Source organism: Nothoprocta perdicaria, unplaced genomic scaffold (genome assembly GCF_003342845.1).
Source record: "Nothoprocta perdicaria isolate Ctin4 unplaced genomic scaffold, notPer1 scaffold_154, whole genome shotgun sequence".
NCBI lineage: Eukaryota > Metazoa > Chordata > Aves > Tinamiformes > Tinamidae > Nothoprocta > Nothoprocta perdicaria.
In genome coordinates, this window is record NW_020454694.1 from 702,948 (window position 1) to 720,534 (window position 17,587).

The window sequence follows — 17,587 nt, forward strand, 5'->3', positions numbered from 1 at the left end:
CAAGCTATTCCTGGTAGAAGACAGAAGAGGGATAGAGAGCCAAGCATGCCCTAAAACACCAAAGGCAATCACTATCAATCAGTACAAAGGCCAGTTTTGCAAGTCTTTTCTAATATACTTGCAGCAGTTGGCTGGAAATGATTCTACTATATTTAGAGACTGAAAAAAAARRAAAAAAAAAGAATAAATAAATAAAATTAACCAGTGAAAGAAGCTAGTGATAGTGATAAGTTTCTATGATATTAAATATACTGCATAAGTATGGATCCAAGCCTTTGAAGGAATGCATTTTTTCCTGTACTGGAGAAACTTTCCCCCAGCTTTTGTGAAATTAATTCTGATGCTCAAAATATTTTTCACTCTAGGAAAACAGGAATATACACAAGTTGCACTTTTCTGTTCCCCAGAAATATAGCTTTTACTAATAGGAGTAAAAATTACCACCTAAAAGGTGCGAAGATACCCAAAACTAACAGATATGAAGTTCTATCACAAAAAAAAACAAGTTGGAAAATGCTAAAAATGTACTAATTGTGTCACTGCAAAGCATTACTTCTGAAGAAAACATTCTTGCAACTTGCAGTTATACACATCACTGAATATTAAAGTTATTTCATAGTGAAGATATAGTCAGCAACGAAGATGAAGCCACTCTTGGACACATCCGTGATCCACCTAATTTAGTATCCCATTTCTCACAACACTCATAACCAGGCATAGTGAAGAAAGACAAAGAGAAAAAAAGAAGTTAACCATAGAGAGAAATATATCTTAGAGAGAAATATATCTTCTTTCCTCCTCCATCATTACAGACTAATCTCTCAGAAAAGCATGATTTAAGTCTCTATATAATGCAAGTTATATTTTCCTTCAGTGCTCATTGCTTGGCAACAATTCTTAAATCGCACATATCCTTTTTGTTCATAAACTTCTATTGCTAATGTTTGGGGCGCAACCTACTGCCTAGTCTAAATATTTTTCTATAAAGGAGTTTCCCACGCTATTCATAATATCCTTTACATTTTTCTGACCTTCTCCAAGTTCTTTATTAATCCTGTTGGAGATAAGTGGAACTATCAAGAGGAATCACCATTTAATTACTCAACAGCATTGTATTATTTCCATATTACTGTCATTTCCGATTCTTGCTGTTTCCACCCATCTTCGGAGAGCTTCCTGGGGACYGCCCAGATCCCCTTCCTGAGGCTGCTGCAGCTTATTTAGAACCTGGCAAAATGTATGAAAAATTCTTGTTCCTTTTCCCAGTGCATTTATCAACACTGCCTTCAACTACTATTCCACACCTATATACATTAGTTTTTCATAGTTCTTCCTGGTCTTAAATTACCTAATTAATGTATATTGCCTATAAATATTGTTCTTTCTCCACTCCAGACCACTACTAGTTAATGTAGGGCCTGCAAGAAAGCTCTTCYCACCTGCTCCAAGCCTGCAAGCAAAATAAAACTTAGGGTTTATTCTCACTTCTTGTTTTCCATTTCCTAAATTTAGATCCTGACCATATTTGCCCATCATCTTGCCACTACTAAGCATGATCAGTGGCTTTTGACTAGCAAGCTTCTTTATATAAAAAAAAGAAATCTTCTCAGAGTATATATTGGCTTAACCATTCTGAAATAACCACTGGTTTACTGATAATGTCAAAGAAATGTAATAGAACACTGAAGCACAATTTCCTTTCCATAAATTGTGCACATTCAGGTCTACAAAATTGCATTATCAAGTATTTTTGCAAGTTCATATTTGCAAATCCATCCAATTAACGAGTGTAACTAAAGTTTACCAGTCTGTTGTTCTCTGTAAGTACATGCCTTTTAAATACTGAGACAATATTTGTTAATTCAGTTCTCCAATATAGCTCTTTATATGCAACTGTGTTGACTTGGGCTAGCAACTGAGCCACATTCCTACAGAGAGATGTTCCATAATATGTAGCCTGCTAAAACCTCTTTTTATGAATTACTAGTTTTTTTCCACTATTATTTTTTCAGACATCCTCCACTATTATCTCCTTTTTATTAAGAAAACACATCTGTAAGAGTACTTTAAAATTGTACTGAAGACCAAAACTAAGAAGTCATTTTCATTCCCAGTAATATCTCTCTCATTCATGATAACTTCCCTGATCAATTAGTAATGAATAAATTCAGGTTTGTGCCCTGCTACATTATATTCCTAGCAGTTCTCTTTATTAAAAAAAGATTATAAATGGTTACCTCAATTAAAAAAATTTAAAAGGAATTTTGGATTTGAAGGATAGTCAGAGTGAGTATAAGGTGAGGTAAATGCAAGTTTTGCAAAACATATTCTGAAAAATTATTTTTTTTTTTTTTGTTTTGCTTCCCAGGCAACAGGCAAATACTTACATAATTCTGTGGAAAATAAGTGATATTCTGCTTTAAAAATATGTTTAATTTGAAGGCAAGATTCAACCTGATGACTGCCCTAGTCTTATTAATTTGTTTAATGCTGGTTGAAGAGAATTCCTGAAAACTTTAAACTCAAGCAAAGATGTAAACATTCCACCACCCACAAAGGAGACATGCATCATTTTCTCTTGAAATTGAAACCCTTGACCTAAATCTGATGTAGAATAGCTTCCTTTATTTGTGGTGAATAGAGGCTGTTGAGAGCATATTGTTAAGCAAACTGTTTAAAAACAAAACAGAACACCACCACTGCCAATAAAGGTCTATTATGCAGATTTTGAGAGCAGCAGTATTGAAGTATTTGGTTCATTCAGTTATGCTTTCTATATTGAAATATCCATTGCACAGCATGAATGGAGAAATGTGCTTTGAAAACTAACTAAAGGTAACAGCAGGAATTTTAAAATGCTGAAGTTTATATCTCTCTAATGTCAGCTACACAAGCTTTCCTTTTTTTTTTTTTTTTGTGCTAACCTATGTCCTTCCCTTTGTCTGAATAATTTAGAACAAATTTAGAATAGCATTTACACTAATAAATACCATAAGCTTTCCTCCTAGCAAAAGGCTGATGCTTAGGTTGCTAAATCAACTGATATGATCTCAGGACTCCAAAACACCACCTAAAGAAAACTGAGGAGTGGGACTTCTCCAAAGAAGAAAAAAGACTGGAATTCTTCCTTGAAAAAGGAAAGCTCTATCTGTGGGCATTTTCAAGGTCTTGTCATTCTTTTTTCCTTTACCATTTGTTTTAAAACTTTCTTCTCTCCTTTAGTATCGCTTCTTATATTTTCCTGCTTGGAATGTAAGCTCTTCCTTTTCTTAATTAAAAAAAATGCAATACTATCTGCTCTCTTTCAGTAGGAAGTTAATTATTTTTAATCAAAAAAAAAAGTCTATATCATGGTCTATCTTCCTAACTTAAAACACTAGTGACAGAATAATGCCAAAGACTGCACAGCATCTGAATGCTGAAGCAGGACACTTGCAAGTGAATCTTCATCTGGCCGCAGAGCCCCGTGATGCTGAGCGACTGCAGGAGGGCTCAAACCATGCGACTTACACTGTAGAACTACAGCTTATCACATATGTCCAAAGGAATCCCTTTTTCCCCTAAAATACTCCATCTGTTACGGATATAATCACATAAATGCCATTTAAATTATCTATGATTTATTTGTAAAACCATTTCAAATCTGTAACTTAGTTGTCTTCAATTATTACCAGTTATTTTCAAACTTCAAAGAATTGCTTTTTACCATACTAGTCTGTGGTATGAACCTTGACTGAAGGCTCTTTCTAAAACCACTTGGGAAAAGGAGGAAAAAAGAAAAAAAAAAAGCAGGATATGTACTAAGATGGAAAACAAATCCATTGCTAGGACCTTCATTGCAAAGCCTATAAGGTCTTCCCTTAACTAGGTAAATTAGTAGTGTTCGTGATGTCTAATTTCATATTTTAGGCAGAATTCTCATCCCTCTGAGACTGAACTACGCAGCACTTACAAGGATACTAAAGCTGTGAGAGCAAACTGATCCATCACATCCTGTGACCTTTAAAATTAAAAATCCAGAATAAAAATATATCATGTTTAAAAATGTTACAAGAACAGGTAGTTTAGCAAGGGCTAATGAGGTGAACAAATTGAAATCTTCTTTTTTGGGAAGAATGAAACTAAGTACTTCTTGCCAAATTCTTATATTTAGCAAGAACAATTACAAAAAAAAACTCTATCCACTCAATAGATTAATGCTAAATAAATAAATAAATAAATGCAGAACAGTATAAGAAACAGCCTAATGTGGTTAGTGTAAGTTTGAAATTCAAACATCAAACAAAAGACTTTACACAACCCACAAGTGCAATTTTGTTTCCTAAAACAACAAGACCTAAATCCACTTCCTAACCATTTCTAATAATCACCTGTCAAATTTATGAAGACATTTTTGCTGCAAATTTCAAAAACCTGAAACAAYCAGCTCTGCAGATGAATTGCTGCCCTGCAAAGCAGAACATAGAATTTCTGGATGTCTAAGTACAGAAAGAGGTAGACACACACAAGCAAGTGCTTTGCCTGGGGCATCTGAAAGTGACATTACCCAAGATCTCCTCAGGAAAACACCTCCATTTGCTTCCACTAATGAAATTTTGTTTCCACTTCAACCTAAACTGGTAACACTCCTTTAAATGCAAAGTAACAAGGTAGAAATCATTTTGAGATTTATCTACAGTACCTTTTCTAAATTTTAGTTATGTTTCTATATTTGGGCTAGATGAGTCTAGAAGTTAAGGGTAGACTGCATCATTAATTGCCCTAAAAAAGAACRTGTCCAACTCGCATCTCTTTTAATTCTCTTCAATTAAATAGTAGTAATGAGTTAAAGATCCATTACTGCGATCCAATACCTACGATTTCCATTAAGTTGCAAGAAATTTCTCACCTTTCTGATTATCTGTGTAAACTTATTTTCACAGAATCACAGAATGGTTGAGGTTGGAAGGCACCTCTAGAGATCCTCTAGTCCAACCCCCCTGCTCCAGCAGGGACACCCACAGCATGTGACACAGGGTCRCATCCAGGCAGGTTTTGAAGACCTCCAGAAAAGGATGTTTCCTTCTGTTTTAGTAATCAAGGAATCTTTTTTCTTTAACTGACCAATCAAGGCAAAAAGACAAARTATCTGCCATTTCTCACTACTAGAACAGGAAAGAAGGGAGACAGTAGCAGAGGACTGCACTATAGCATACACGGAATTACTAAGAACAAAGCAGTAGCACTGGGAGTTCAGAACACCAYCAAAGTCACAGAGAACATGAGGGAAACAACATAGTTAGTCCTCGCTGTACCCCACCTGGCAACAGTTATGCTTCAGAGCCTACTTAGTTCAAGTGTCTCGTGATCATCTTCCCATGGGATATGCCACAGAGGTGGTAAGACACACCTGCTAACGAGAAATCACCTTCATCATCTCCTTCTCTAGAGATCTTCGAAACCCACTTGGATGCAATCCTGTGCCACATGCTCTAGGTGACCCTGCGTGTGCAGGGCAGGTTGGAATAGATGATCTCTAGAGGTCCCTTCCAACCTTAAGGATTCTATGATTCTAGTATCAACCACATACTGGCATTCATAAAGCAGCTTTCATAATATGTCTGAAACGTGGTATCAGGAAAGCATTTTGTTTGTTTGGGATTAGTTTTGTATTTCATCTTTCACCAAAATAAAGATTTCTAAAGCGTGAATGAATCCACTTGCATATATTCTTTGTAAATATCCTGTTTTCCATATCTCTCAGGCAAGATGCCATCATTGCTATATCAGACAAGCGCATGCCCTCCTATCTCTCTAAAGGATAAAACCACCCAATTACATTCCAAATACACTTGGAAAAACTACCAAAATATTGCTCTTTTCTCTCTGCTCCAGATGAAGCTTCCGTCAATTAAAGTAATTTGGACATCTACCACATGGAGAGGGAAGAATTACATCTACCATTCTGTCATGGGATTTTTTTTTTTTTTTTTTTTTTAAACACATGGTCAATCAAGAATACCTCCTATGTACTTCCTAAAATCCACAGCATTTTTGTGTTATCTAGCATGACCCACGTTTGAGAGATGCACTCTGCATCTTTTTTTTCCCCAATTGCCTCCTAATTTGCAATTTCTTTAACTTCACTATTAACTAATAATTTTTTAATATATAAAATATTTTGTACACTTTCTAACACTGTGGAAGACATTATACAAAATAAAATTGTAGAAAAAAATTGTTTCAAAAATTCATATAGTGCATCACCATCCCTTAGTGTACAATAAATACACAATTAGAGTTTTTAAAGTGTTTGCTCCACTATTTATTCCGTATTCTGCAAGTGTCTCCATGTTAGTGTGAAATTAGTCTCTTCTTGGTTACTGATGAATYACTCAACATACCACAATAGATCTTGGAAATCTTTGGGGTCAACTTCATTGTACTGACATGCTTTACTGATGAATATGTGGGCTACCATAAAAGATGCCACAGACAGCAGATTATAAGTRATATGTACATAAAGTACAGCCCAGAGACATGTATATGTCACAAATGCATYCTGAGACTTGTTTTAAATGTCTACATGCTTTAAATATTAATATAGTGAGTTTGAAATATAAATATTGATAAATTCTTCCCTTTATGTGTGGGATTTGTGCTATACATGAACACACATTCACATTTCTTCATGGTATTTTGCATACTGTTTTAAAATCATATATAATTTTTATAGAACAGTATACAGGAGAGATGAATACATGACCATATTGTAAAATATAAATGTTTCTATAACTTTCGCATAGCAAAATCCAGCAYGTTCCAGGACTAGCTCTGGTTGGATTCAGAAAATGTTAGACTATGCACATATTTTAAATGTAGTCCTTTCCCCAAATCCTCCTCTCCCTCTCTCAGTTAAGCAAATGGGCTATAGATTTTTTAATTAGGGCAGAGGGAGCCAAAATTAAGTGAAAACCAGCTACATGAACATGTGTAATAGCAGATTCAGAATAAGTGAAATTGATTTTGTTGCTCTTCTTTTTAACTAGTCAGGTACAGTAAAGTCTGACAAGGGACATCCTTCAGAAAAAAATAATGGAAAAATTTCCCTTGATTTCAAGAGCCTTGTAATACATGTTATCTGGGAGGGAGGGGGAAAGACAGCAGATCTCTTTACCAAAAAAAAAAAAAAAAAAAAAAGAGCATCACACTTGCATCTGAAAATGCTTAGAAATTTACTAACTAAGGAGAAAAAGAAAGCACAGAAAATAAACATTACCTTACCTAAGCCAAAAATCAGATACTTGGGAGATCCTTGGTCTCCCTCAGTTGCACATTCACTGAGTGGAAGCATTTTAAAACATGCTGTAGCAGTTCAGGAGCCCAAACAGCTCGACCAGCTCTTCACTGAGAGCAGAGTGGAGGACTGAGGAGAGTAAACAGCCTCAGCWGCACTAGGCTGATCTCAAGCAGCTTTCATGTCCCTCATACTTGTCCTGCTGCAGGGGCAGGCAAGCAGAKGCCCATTTCTGTGAAGTCAGCAGCAGTGACTTCAATCTCGAGGGCCCCAGCTTGGGGGAAAAAAAAGGGGTGGCGAGGAGCAAGGGTATTTACAAGGAATGGGAGTGCCTCACCAAATGTGAATTTAACAGTGCTTCTCATCAGGCAATTAAATATTTTACAATACCCTTTCTTCTTAGGTGCTCTCCTCCTCTGTTATTTGGTGGAAATAATTTAGCAGAGACCTCATTAACTGAGGATCAGGTTCCTCTGTGTTTCCTTCCTGCTCATTTCTTTTCCCTTCACACTTACACATGCAGCATGCAGCTGTGGTGCAGTCAAGAAGGGCTTTAAGATGTAAGTGCTAGGAATAGAAGCTCCACCCTGAATCACTTCCAGCCCTAACACTTATGATTTTAAGTCTACACTCATTTAGCTCTCTAGACACAGTGGATTCATTTAGCTGTAGCTGCAGGAGCCCTAATCGTGATGAATTTATGTGTTTTTCATTACACTAGCTGCTTCACTTGAAAGGCTGGGGAATGTCCCCCATTCCCRTTCCCCCATGCTCACGTACAACCTCACACACTCTGTTCCACTTAGAGGTACATTTCCGTAAGTACTTTGGAGTATACATTTACCTGGACTGTCTTAAAACGTGTCTGCACTACTGAGGTGCAAGGTGGGATTAATGTTCACATTCAGGAATAATTTGAAGGAGGAGGTCAACAGATTCAGCTCCCTTCCCCAGAACAGCTTCTCCTGAAACTGGCATTATACCAACTTCTGCACAGATGTATCTCAAATTACATACACTATATGTATGTGTCTGTTTGCATATATATATAAACATATATGTAAGTATATATATAGAAATATCCCAAATTGTGCCTGGTACCATTCAGTTTCAGAGGAATCAAAGACAGAGAGAGGAGGAAAGGGAGCAACAATTAAAACTTGCTTCTCTTGGATGGATGTGCATCTAACTCAYAAACCAGAGGTTTGCACTGGAAACATAAAAACCAAAATGCTCTGTAGTCTGTCAGTTCTCACATGAGCTGGAAGTCTCAGGGGCCTCTGTAGTAGCCATTGAACCCGACCTCCACCCAGGTTGGGTCATTTTAAATTTGGCTCTTGGCACACGTCCAAGACAAGGAGCCATTCGGAGGCAATTTGCTTTTGTCAGGGTTCTGGTTCATTTCCATTTGGGGAAAACACCACCTACGTGAAGAGGAAGATCCAGAAGGCACTGAAACTCCCTTTTTTTCTCTCTCCTTTTCTTTTGTAAAGCAAACATAGTAGATGTGCAARTGTTGGCAACAGGAGGAGAAAGAGGAAATAAGTTGGGAAAACAATAGTAAGTGGAAGATGATGATGGCAACAGGAAAAAGGAAAGGGGAGAACAGGGCAAGAGATGGGAAAGGGGTAATAGGACTGATAGGAAAGGGTGTACTATATTCTGTGTTCCTATATTCTTCTTCCTTGTGCTTCTACTATGACCTAGTGGTCTTTCCAACACTGCATTCACTTCCTGACAGAAGATGGGAACTAAAACCACTCCACCTCTCTAAAGGTCCAGGGCTGTTTCCTGTAACTCCCTCCCATTAGCCCCAGGTAAGAAGCCGGTCTCCCAGATGCAGCATATCCTTCTGGAGTGGTCAATGTGCCAATCTTTCTCACGGAGATCCGACGATCTCCAGAGGAATGTGAATTTATCCTCCCCGCCTGCCCTCCTTCCTTCCTCCTCTTTCTCCCTCTCTTTCATGCGGCCTCCGTAGAGAGAGCTGGGATGTTGGAAGCAGACAGAAAGCACACAGAGGCTAGGGTGAAGAGCTGAGGATAGATGTGCTTCACTCTTCAGATCTGTCAGGGGAGAGAAGGAATGAGAAAACTCTTTCTGAAAGGCACGGAGCAATTCACACCGCTCTGAACTGTTGTTTCAAGCTATATTTATCTTTCAAGCCATATTCATCTCCATGCTGTATTCTCACTMAGCTCAGGACATCTGACTGTGATGAATAGGTCATTTCACACCTTTCTGAAAACTCTTCTGTTTAAAGGTCAATTTCTTCTAAGTGCTCTATAATCCCCATGCTTATCCAAACGCCTTGAAATCTTGTACAGTTACTGCAGGTGGTGAGTAGAATTATTGATCTAAATTAGAGGTCATTTGAGTCAAAAATTCCCAAGATATGGGCCCTTTTTTTAAAAAATAGCATTCTTTAACGCTGACCAATTGTACCAGTGTTTCCTTTGTGCACATTTGTAGAACAAAACTCTGGCCAAAGAATCTCAATTGCTTAACATTTACCCTAGCAAATGAAAGGCATCTCCTACCACCTTGGCGTTCGGAGTTCAGATGTTTTCAAAAATTTTTGCTGTACACATGCAGTGAATTAAATGCTCAGGACTTCTGGGAATTCCTCACCCTCAGAGTAGGTCTAAACATCTCTCCCTAAGTAAAACCTGGGAAATCCTTGTCCTGAAGAGGAAGAGGTTATGAATCCTTCTTTCTGCCCCTATTAAGGGCTCATGAATTGAAGTCAGTCAGTAAATTTTGGAATTTAAGAAAAATAGGAMAGGAAAAGATAACTCATACATACAGAAAGAACTCCAAATATTCCTGTGATCCTGGAAGGGGACAGATTACATAGGTCAATGCAAGCCCAGCCAACAGAAGACTGTATTAGGTACCTCAATTCAACAAGATTATATTGGCATCAACAGCTTGGAAAGAAAGTGCACAAATATCTACTGAGCAACTGTAATGATAGATGGATGGTAGAGTTCCAAATCTCTACCATACAAGTAATTTTTAAAATACCAATAACTTAGATGGACAGCAAGGATGTATAAACTGAATATGGTGCAAAAATAAGTTATGAGAAAGAGAAGGAGACCAAAAAAAAATGTTTCCTCTCATTGTTTATAGTCACTATAAACACTTGTTAAGATGCTGGGACAGGCTACATACGTTAATTTTTTGACTGTCTTATCAGCAACAACATTTTCAAATCATTCCGCTATKCGACCATAATTTCCATTTATTTTTCTGAATATATTAAAAAGAGAGGGAACACTCAGGAATCATCAGATTCCTATACAAAAAAAGTGAAAAAAAAWTCCTGCTTGCTAATTCCCTTGCAACAATACCCCACACAAAACTTTTCTGCAGCTCATATTAGATGCAGCCTGCCCAATGAAACACCAAAAGGAGTCATGGATGAAAGGCCTAACTAAATCCTTAAAAGACTTTTATATTCCTCTTTGCCTTTCAGCACACAAAGGACAGGTTCATCTCAAATGTGGTATGATGACAGTARATCTCACTGCTCTGGTAATCACAATTCTTCTAAACTGCTCCAGCTCATGTGTCCATAAATTCACCATGGATGGATAGTACAGTAGATACAGTGAGTGTAACTAGTAGGATTGGAGACATTTATTATCAACTAATACACCTTAAGCCTTGATCTTCTGTGCTATAGAACCTGCAATAATATCTAGCAATCTGTATTTTAACTAAGATCTTTTTTGGTGGAATCTTGTCATTGCTATTTTGTCATTTCCCCTTATTTCTCATGGGATGACATTTTTCAGCATTGACAACTGTTCATTTCCTTCTCTAGGTAACTACAGCAAAAAAAAAGAAACCACATAGAACTTTGCAAACAGTGCATTGGCAAATAAAAGCAAAATTACTGYGGAGGGTGCATGAAAATATATGTAATACCCCCTAGTATGCCAAAGATGTTTGTTATAGTCAGTGTTTCAAAACTGAATGCCAGATGAATTCACAATAATAAGATATAACAGAATACTACTGGAAGTGTCCACACTAAGAGCATGTACATACTTGCATCTGCACTTGCATATAAGTTACACAGAAATTCAGCTTAAGTGATACTAACAGATCATTTAACAGATGCTGAACTCTGACAGAGGAAATACAAAGCAGTAACTGAATCGGCAATAAGGTAAGACAGTGAACTAACAGTTATATGCATAAAAAATTAAAAATCTGGTGATCCATTCAGAGAACCTTGAACTTTAGCATCTTACTCAAATATTTCACCCAAGAAATCCACATTCAAAATCAATAACATAGAAAACTCTTTTCAGTAATTGATCCACAGACAGTAAAACAACACTCTCCTAATGTGTGCCTGGATAAGTCAGAGGCAAATATTTTTGTCCTCAAAAATGAAATGAACTCCAAGTAGTCACTCTACAAAAATCAACTTTGAAACTAAGACTAAGTCTCAAGAACGTCACAGCTCAAAAGTAGGTCAAAACAATATTATTCCCTTTTAAAGGCTTAAAAATTATAGGATGAGTGGGTTCATCTATGCCATCACGTTACATTTATAATAGGAAACGAAAAATGAGCTCAAAGGTTTATAATGAATAGTTTCACGACTGTTTTTTTGAAATGCAAAGTCACCTTGGATTTCAATATTTCACCAAGTACAAGATACCTACAAATAGACAGGTAAGGCAAAGACAAAAAGTGCAAAGAAACAGGAAGAGGCATTTTTTTTTCTATATGTTCTTTAATGCAAGGTTTTTCCAGATCTCAGTCTCAAAAAAAATGTGTGGAGTTGGCAGTAGAGGAAGTAGTTTAATACTGAAACTGTGTCCTCAGATGAAATGCAGAGGCAACTGACTTAGAGCTCCCAAGTAAACAAATAATCTGTCTGAATGATAATCATTACACACTTCTTAACAAAAACTCACACATGCCACAGCTTCAAAGTCTCAATCATACAACTTTACAGGAATCATTGACATTCTGGACATAACATCTTCTCTCCTCTTCCCCAAAAACATGAAGCCACTTTTGGGTAACCTTACACAGATTCCTCAACAGATTCATAGTTTTAGCTAGAACAAGACATGATCTGGCTGGTCCTGTTTTTTTTTTTTATTATTTATTTATTTTTCTCATGTGATAAATTTTATCATCCTCTTCCTCATCAAACAGAGAAGGATTCCACAGAAATAGTGTCTTCTCAAAGAGACAGAATGAGGAAGATAATAACTAAGTTATTTTAATACTTCAAGTAAAAGCTTCTTTAACTGTCTCAGTTAATTTTGCAGATACTTAGAAAATTAAGGTGCTTGGAAAGATGATTCCCATACAGAATAAGCATAAACCCTTTTATTTCAGAAGGCAAATTCYGACACCAAGTACTGCCAGCAGAACCAGTAGCAAGGGAGCTGCATTAAGTAGGACTCCCTTGGATACAGAAATCAGTATATACTTAAAAATCACACTCATAGAGGAAGCAAGGTATCCTGTAAGCATTTGATTTACAGGAGTTACACTGGTCTGGAAAAGCAAGAAGTTCTGATTGGTTTAACTGGAACTCAAGTTACTGATGATATATCAAAACAGTCTCTGAATACTTAAAATTATGTTTCGGATTCTTCCTAGACTCTGTARTCTGTGTGCAAAACACAATATACTGAAGTACTTTTAATACTTTTAAAAAATAAAGTATCTCAAAAAAAGAAGTAAAATTTTCGTGTGATGTGAACTTGACTATTTTCAATAACGGAGTGAATGTCATTTTTACTTTTTAATGAACTTACCGAGTTGATAATATTTCAATAAGTTCTTCTCTGTTCTGGACTCTGAGTTTGTTTGTTTTGTATCTGGAATCCTTGCTAACTTCAGGTAAATCCAGGATCTAAGAAAAAATAAAGGTGAGAAATACGCTTGGCAGGAGATCATTTGTATAGCCAARAAAAATTATTATCAATTGAAGATAGCTTTCCAAATAATCCTACTTCTAATTAATATTTTCATAGGGACTAGGAAGTTGAGAAAATGCAATGCTACTTATTCACTGTTATATAACTAGCACAGAAAAAGAGAGAAATTAAACTGAAGATCCCAATCTTAGTCCATAGCTTTCACTCCTAGCCAGAAAAGACTCTTGTTCCTATATGACAGACCATTACCAAGACTGTAAATTATTATCTTAAGGTTAGAGAGATCTGTGGGACTATACTGCACTCAGTTATATTACACTGAATAAGAAATATGAGGCTACTTGATATTTATACTAGACTGAAAAAAGCCACGTCTAAACATATTTCTTCTCTGTTCAAGCAATTTCTGACAAAAACACAAAAAAAAMCAAAAGAAAATGTGTTTTTCTATTGAAACATCATAGTTTTTCTTTATGATTTCTTCAAAAAGAATTAATAAGAAAATTGGAGTTATAACCTCCCAGAAAGGAGAAATATATCTTCTACATGTAACTCCCACTTGGCATGTTAAAAATTTAATCGTCATGCAAAGACAATTTGAGCTAGACCATAAAGGGAATTAAATGTAGAGAATGAGACTGGAAGTTTTGTAGGGGCATTTATGAGACAGATTAGCCATGTGGACAATCAATATTTACTATATATCTGTTCATGCCACAATGTATTTAAACAGAACATAAATAAATGGAATTAATTGTATTTCTCAAATTTAATAATAATAAAAAAAATTAGCTACTGAAGAAGATAGAAAAGAATCTTAGAAAGGAAAAGTTGGTCATGTATTCTTCATGTATTTTTACTCACTAAATTTCACTTAAAATCCATTTTTCTTGTGCTAAGCCTTATAATCATTTTAAAAATGTTACATTTTTCCTGGGCCATTTCCAAGATGGCTTATAAGGAAAATATTGCTAACTGAACACCGAAGTCCTTATAGAACACCTTCCCATCTCAGCAAATGGCTGAGTGCTGATGCTTTGGAAGAGTAAAGCAGCCAGACCCGTATGTTTGATACCTCCTTAATATTCATCCAAGCTTCAACTGCCTTTAGACTAAAGCCTTTCTGAGCTGGTGGTTTCTATGTATTTAGTGATACTTTTTCTTAATGCTTTTTCATCAACTTCTCCAGTCATCCTTTGAATCCATAAACATATCTACCACAACACATAAAACACACAGATTGGTGTCAATCTCTCTTGAATTTGCCTCARATTTAAAATTCTACTAATCCCCTCCCAAGTGGTTCAGACCCAGGCCACTAGCATTTAGTGACTGCTCAGTTAGCTGGTGGGAATAAGGACATGGGCGTAGTTAGCCGTTAAGTGAGTAGCTGTTGACATCTTCATCGGCAAAAGAGGTATTCACCTAGAGTGACAAAAGCATGGAAACTAATAGGAGATAAAAGAGATATGCTAAAACAACTATAATTTAACATTTTTTTACAGATTTTTATCTGCRAGGAACACAAAATATGAATCTAGCTTTTTCCATCAACACTTAGTTCACTGCATACTCTCTTTTCCTTGAGGTTTACATAACCTACTGTACGAAAAATCATCTTATATCACAATCTAGCTTTAGACAATTTTTCTCCTGTCTGAAAATTGAACAATAATATATGTACCCMCTTAAAATGATTTCCTCTTTATAACACCGTTACTTTGGGGAGTTACAAATCATGGCTTTTGGAAAAAAATCATAGAAGGTTGTTCAAAAYAAATGATCATAAGTATTTACTTACGACAGCTTAAACAACTGAGAAATATCTAAGAAAACTATGCTTTCATTCGATGAGTTATATGAAAAATGATCATATGGAATTGCTCACTATACTGTTTTAATTAACATTACTGATTTCTGCTTTAACTTAATATCCATCTGTTTTAAGGCCGCATGTCTATATATGTCCCTATAAATTTTTTGTGACTAACAAATGCATGTTTGAGAAGACATTCATTAATGTGCCATTCATCTTTCTGCATCATGCTGCCAATGTTATTTTCTTTATTTCACTGTGACCATTTGGAATGAAATTGCTGTTCTCCTTTTCTAGGTCTTCTTTCAAGCTCAGTTACAGGATAGTTGGCATTTACAGTGCACATCTAAGAACGCACATTCATGCGTTCACGCTGCCTGCATTTCCCCTCCCAACACTTGGAAAATTGTTTGTATTATCCTTTGTTTGACACAAAAGCACTTTATGAAGACTCTCGTTCAGTATTCCCACTTAGACTGAAGCAGTTCCACGTCGGGATGCAGTTTTGCAATACGTTATTGCTATGAAATGTGTTTCAGCCAGTAGTGTCACAAAGTTTTTAGCAATTATCCAAGTCCCCAAAGGAGTTACAGTTAGTTTTTCCTGGCTTTTAAAAGATCTCTGTGATTTTTTTTTTCAATCTTGCTTGCTCACTGCTTGTCTGAAATGATACGGTAGAAGCAGAATGTTTGCAATTGTTGATAGCTTCAGCCAGCTGTTACATCTCTTGAGCATGTGTCTTCAGGGCAACAGCTTCCACATATTCCGTATTTTTTCCACCAACACATCTTAAAAAGGTTCCCTAGTAGCAGTTCCAATGTTTGAATTAGAGTTATTAGTATTTACTAAAGAWTCACCAGGCTGTTGAGGGCCTTCCTGTAATTAAAAATTCCTCTTACTTTATTGACTCTGCCCTTTACTATGTTGTTAGTTCCAAATCACCTTTGACTTAGGGTAGAACATCTCTAACAGTGCGCATGGCTGTCCATTGGCTTCTACCTCCCTCAGTTTCTCAGCAACTTAGAAGCYCAAAACCGTGTCTATGATAATTTGATAATGGTAAAACTGCTAGTCTTTTTAAAAACAAATAGGAAAACTGTTTCTTAGAAAGATTTAACCACAACCGTGTGGTAGCTAGACGCTTATTCAGTCATTAATCTTTCTTCATATGAATATAATGACCACATTAGAGTGGTTGGACACCTTTATTAAGAAAAAAAAAGAAAAAAAAAACAAAGAAACAAACAACAACAGAAGAATTGCTGAGCTGGTTGATTTTGGACAGCTTGACTTATGGCTTAAAAACGAGAGAGGCAATTCAAGGAAAGGAGAGCAGACCTCTTCAGGGAAGTGTAGGTGGAGATACGTCCGCCCAAACGCATTAAGAGATAAGAAAGGGTAAAACACTCACAACTGCATTGTTTTCTTACTACATTTTCCAGTCCTTAATGAACTATGCACAACTCTCCTCTTGCTGTATTGTCAATCTAGAACAGCCTTACCTTGCAGACAATATCAAACTGATGATTGTTTCCAGCTCCCACCACAAGGTAGGCATCCTTGGTCTTAAAAGCCTGGAAGAAAGGTAGGTGATAAGATGTGGCTAAAATACAAAATCAAAGCACATTTCTCAGGTGATAACATTGTAAATAAAGTTTGATTACATTCCTTAAACAAATATTTTCAAATTAAATCTCTAGTTCAATAAAAGTGACTCATCCACATGGAGGAAATGTCAGTAATTTATACAAAAATGGTCCTTTTGATTTTTCTAGACTTGAGTACTTATTTTCATTAAAAGCTTATTTGCCTTTGCATTTTGAACCTATTTGTAAATGTGATCCACACGCACAGGGTCTGAGGATCATTTACCAGGGTAACACTTAGTTGCTAAAAGTCATTTATTTAGATTCACTCTTTGCCTGATTGAGAGCAAAGAGCTGCACTAAAGTCTCCCAGACTCTGGTTGAATACAACAGGCACAAAGTTACAGGGTATTCTAAGATAAATCTTCCCTAGCTCGAGCTGTTCTACTTTTTATGAAATATTTCTACACTCAGTAATAGGAAAAAGTAATATTTTCTTAGTGTTCTCAAAAATGAGAACACTCCATTTCTCTTAGAGAAAATGGAACTATTTTCCTTTCCAGTTTTAAGAATTCATCCTTCAGTTTCCTTACAGTAGCCCTAGTGGCATGTGCCAGGCTGGACACATCAACTTACTGGTTGGAACCAAGAAAATTGGTTATTGGCATGATCCATGGTTTTTACCACAATGTCAAGACATCTTCTAAAATGGGATAGTGAGTAGGAATTCCTCTCTGTGCCTCGACTCTCCCTAACACCAGGGTGTGGAACAGAGCGTCCAGTAACAGGCATTACAACAGCTTCTGTGAGCAGCCAAGAATTTCACTATTTCACTATTTTCACTTTCACCCTGTGCTTGACTTCAATGCAAAGGCCAGACAATGGTCACTGGGCCTGACACTGGTTTCTTGCAGAGAATAAATTTCATCTTGCACTCTCAGAAATAAATTTCCTCATGAGCTATTTACTAAAGAAATACATTTTTATT

General features: G+C 36.3%; 1 protein-coding gene across 1 annotated transcript in view; it reads right to left on the reverse strand.

The window, feature by feature from the left end:
* The window catches only part of SUGCT (succinyl-CoA:glutarate-CoA transferase), a 278,027-nt gene that overhangs the window by 173,068 nt on the left and 87,372 nt on the right, over window positions 1-17,587 (reverse strand). Inside the window, exons 9-10 of the mRNA XM_026035002.1 lie at window positions 16,516-16,587; window positions 13,075-13,172 (exon numbers count right to left, since the gene is read on the reverse strand). Of these exons, the coding sequence (XP_025890787.1) occupies window positions 13,075-13,172; window positions 16,516-16,587 (170 nt within the window). The remainder of the gene's footprint in view (window positions 1-13,074; window positions 13,173-16,515; window positions 16,588-17,587) is intronic.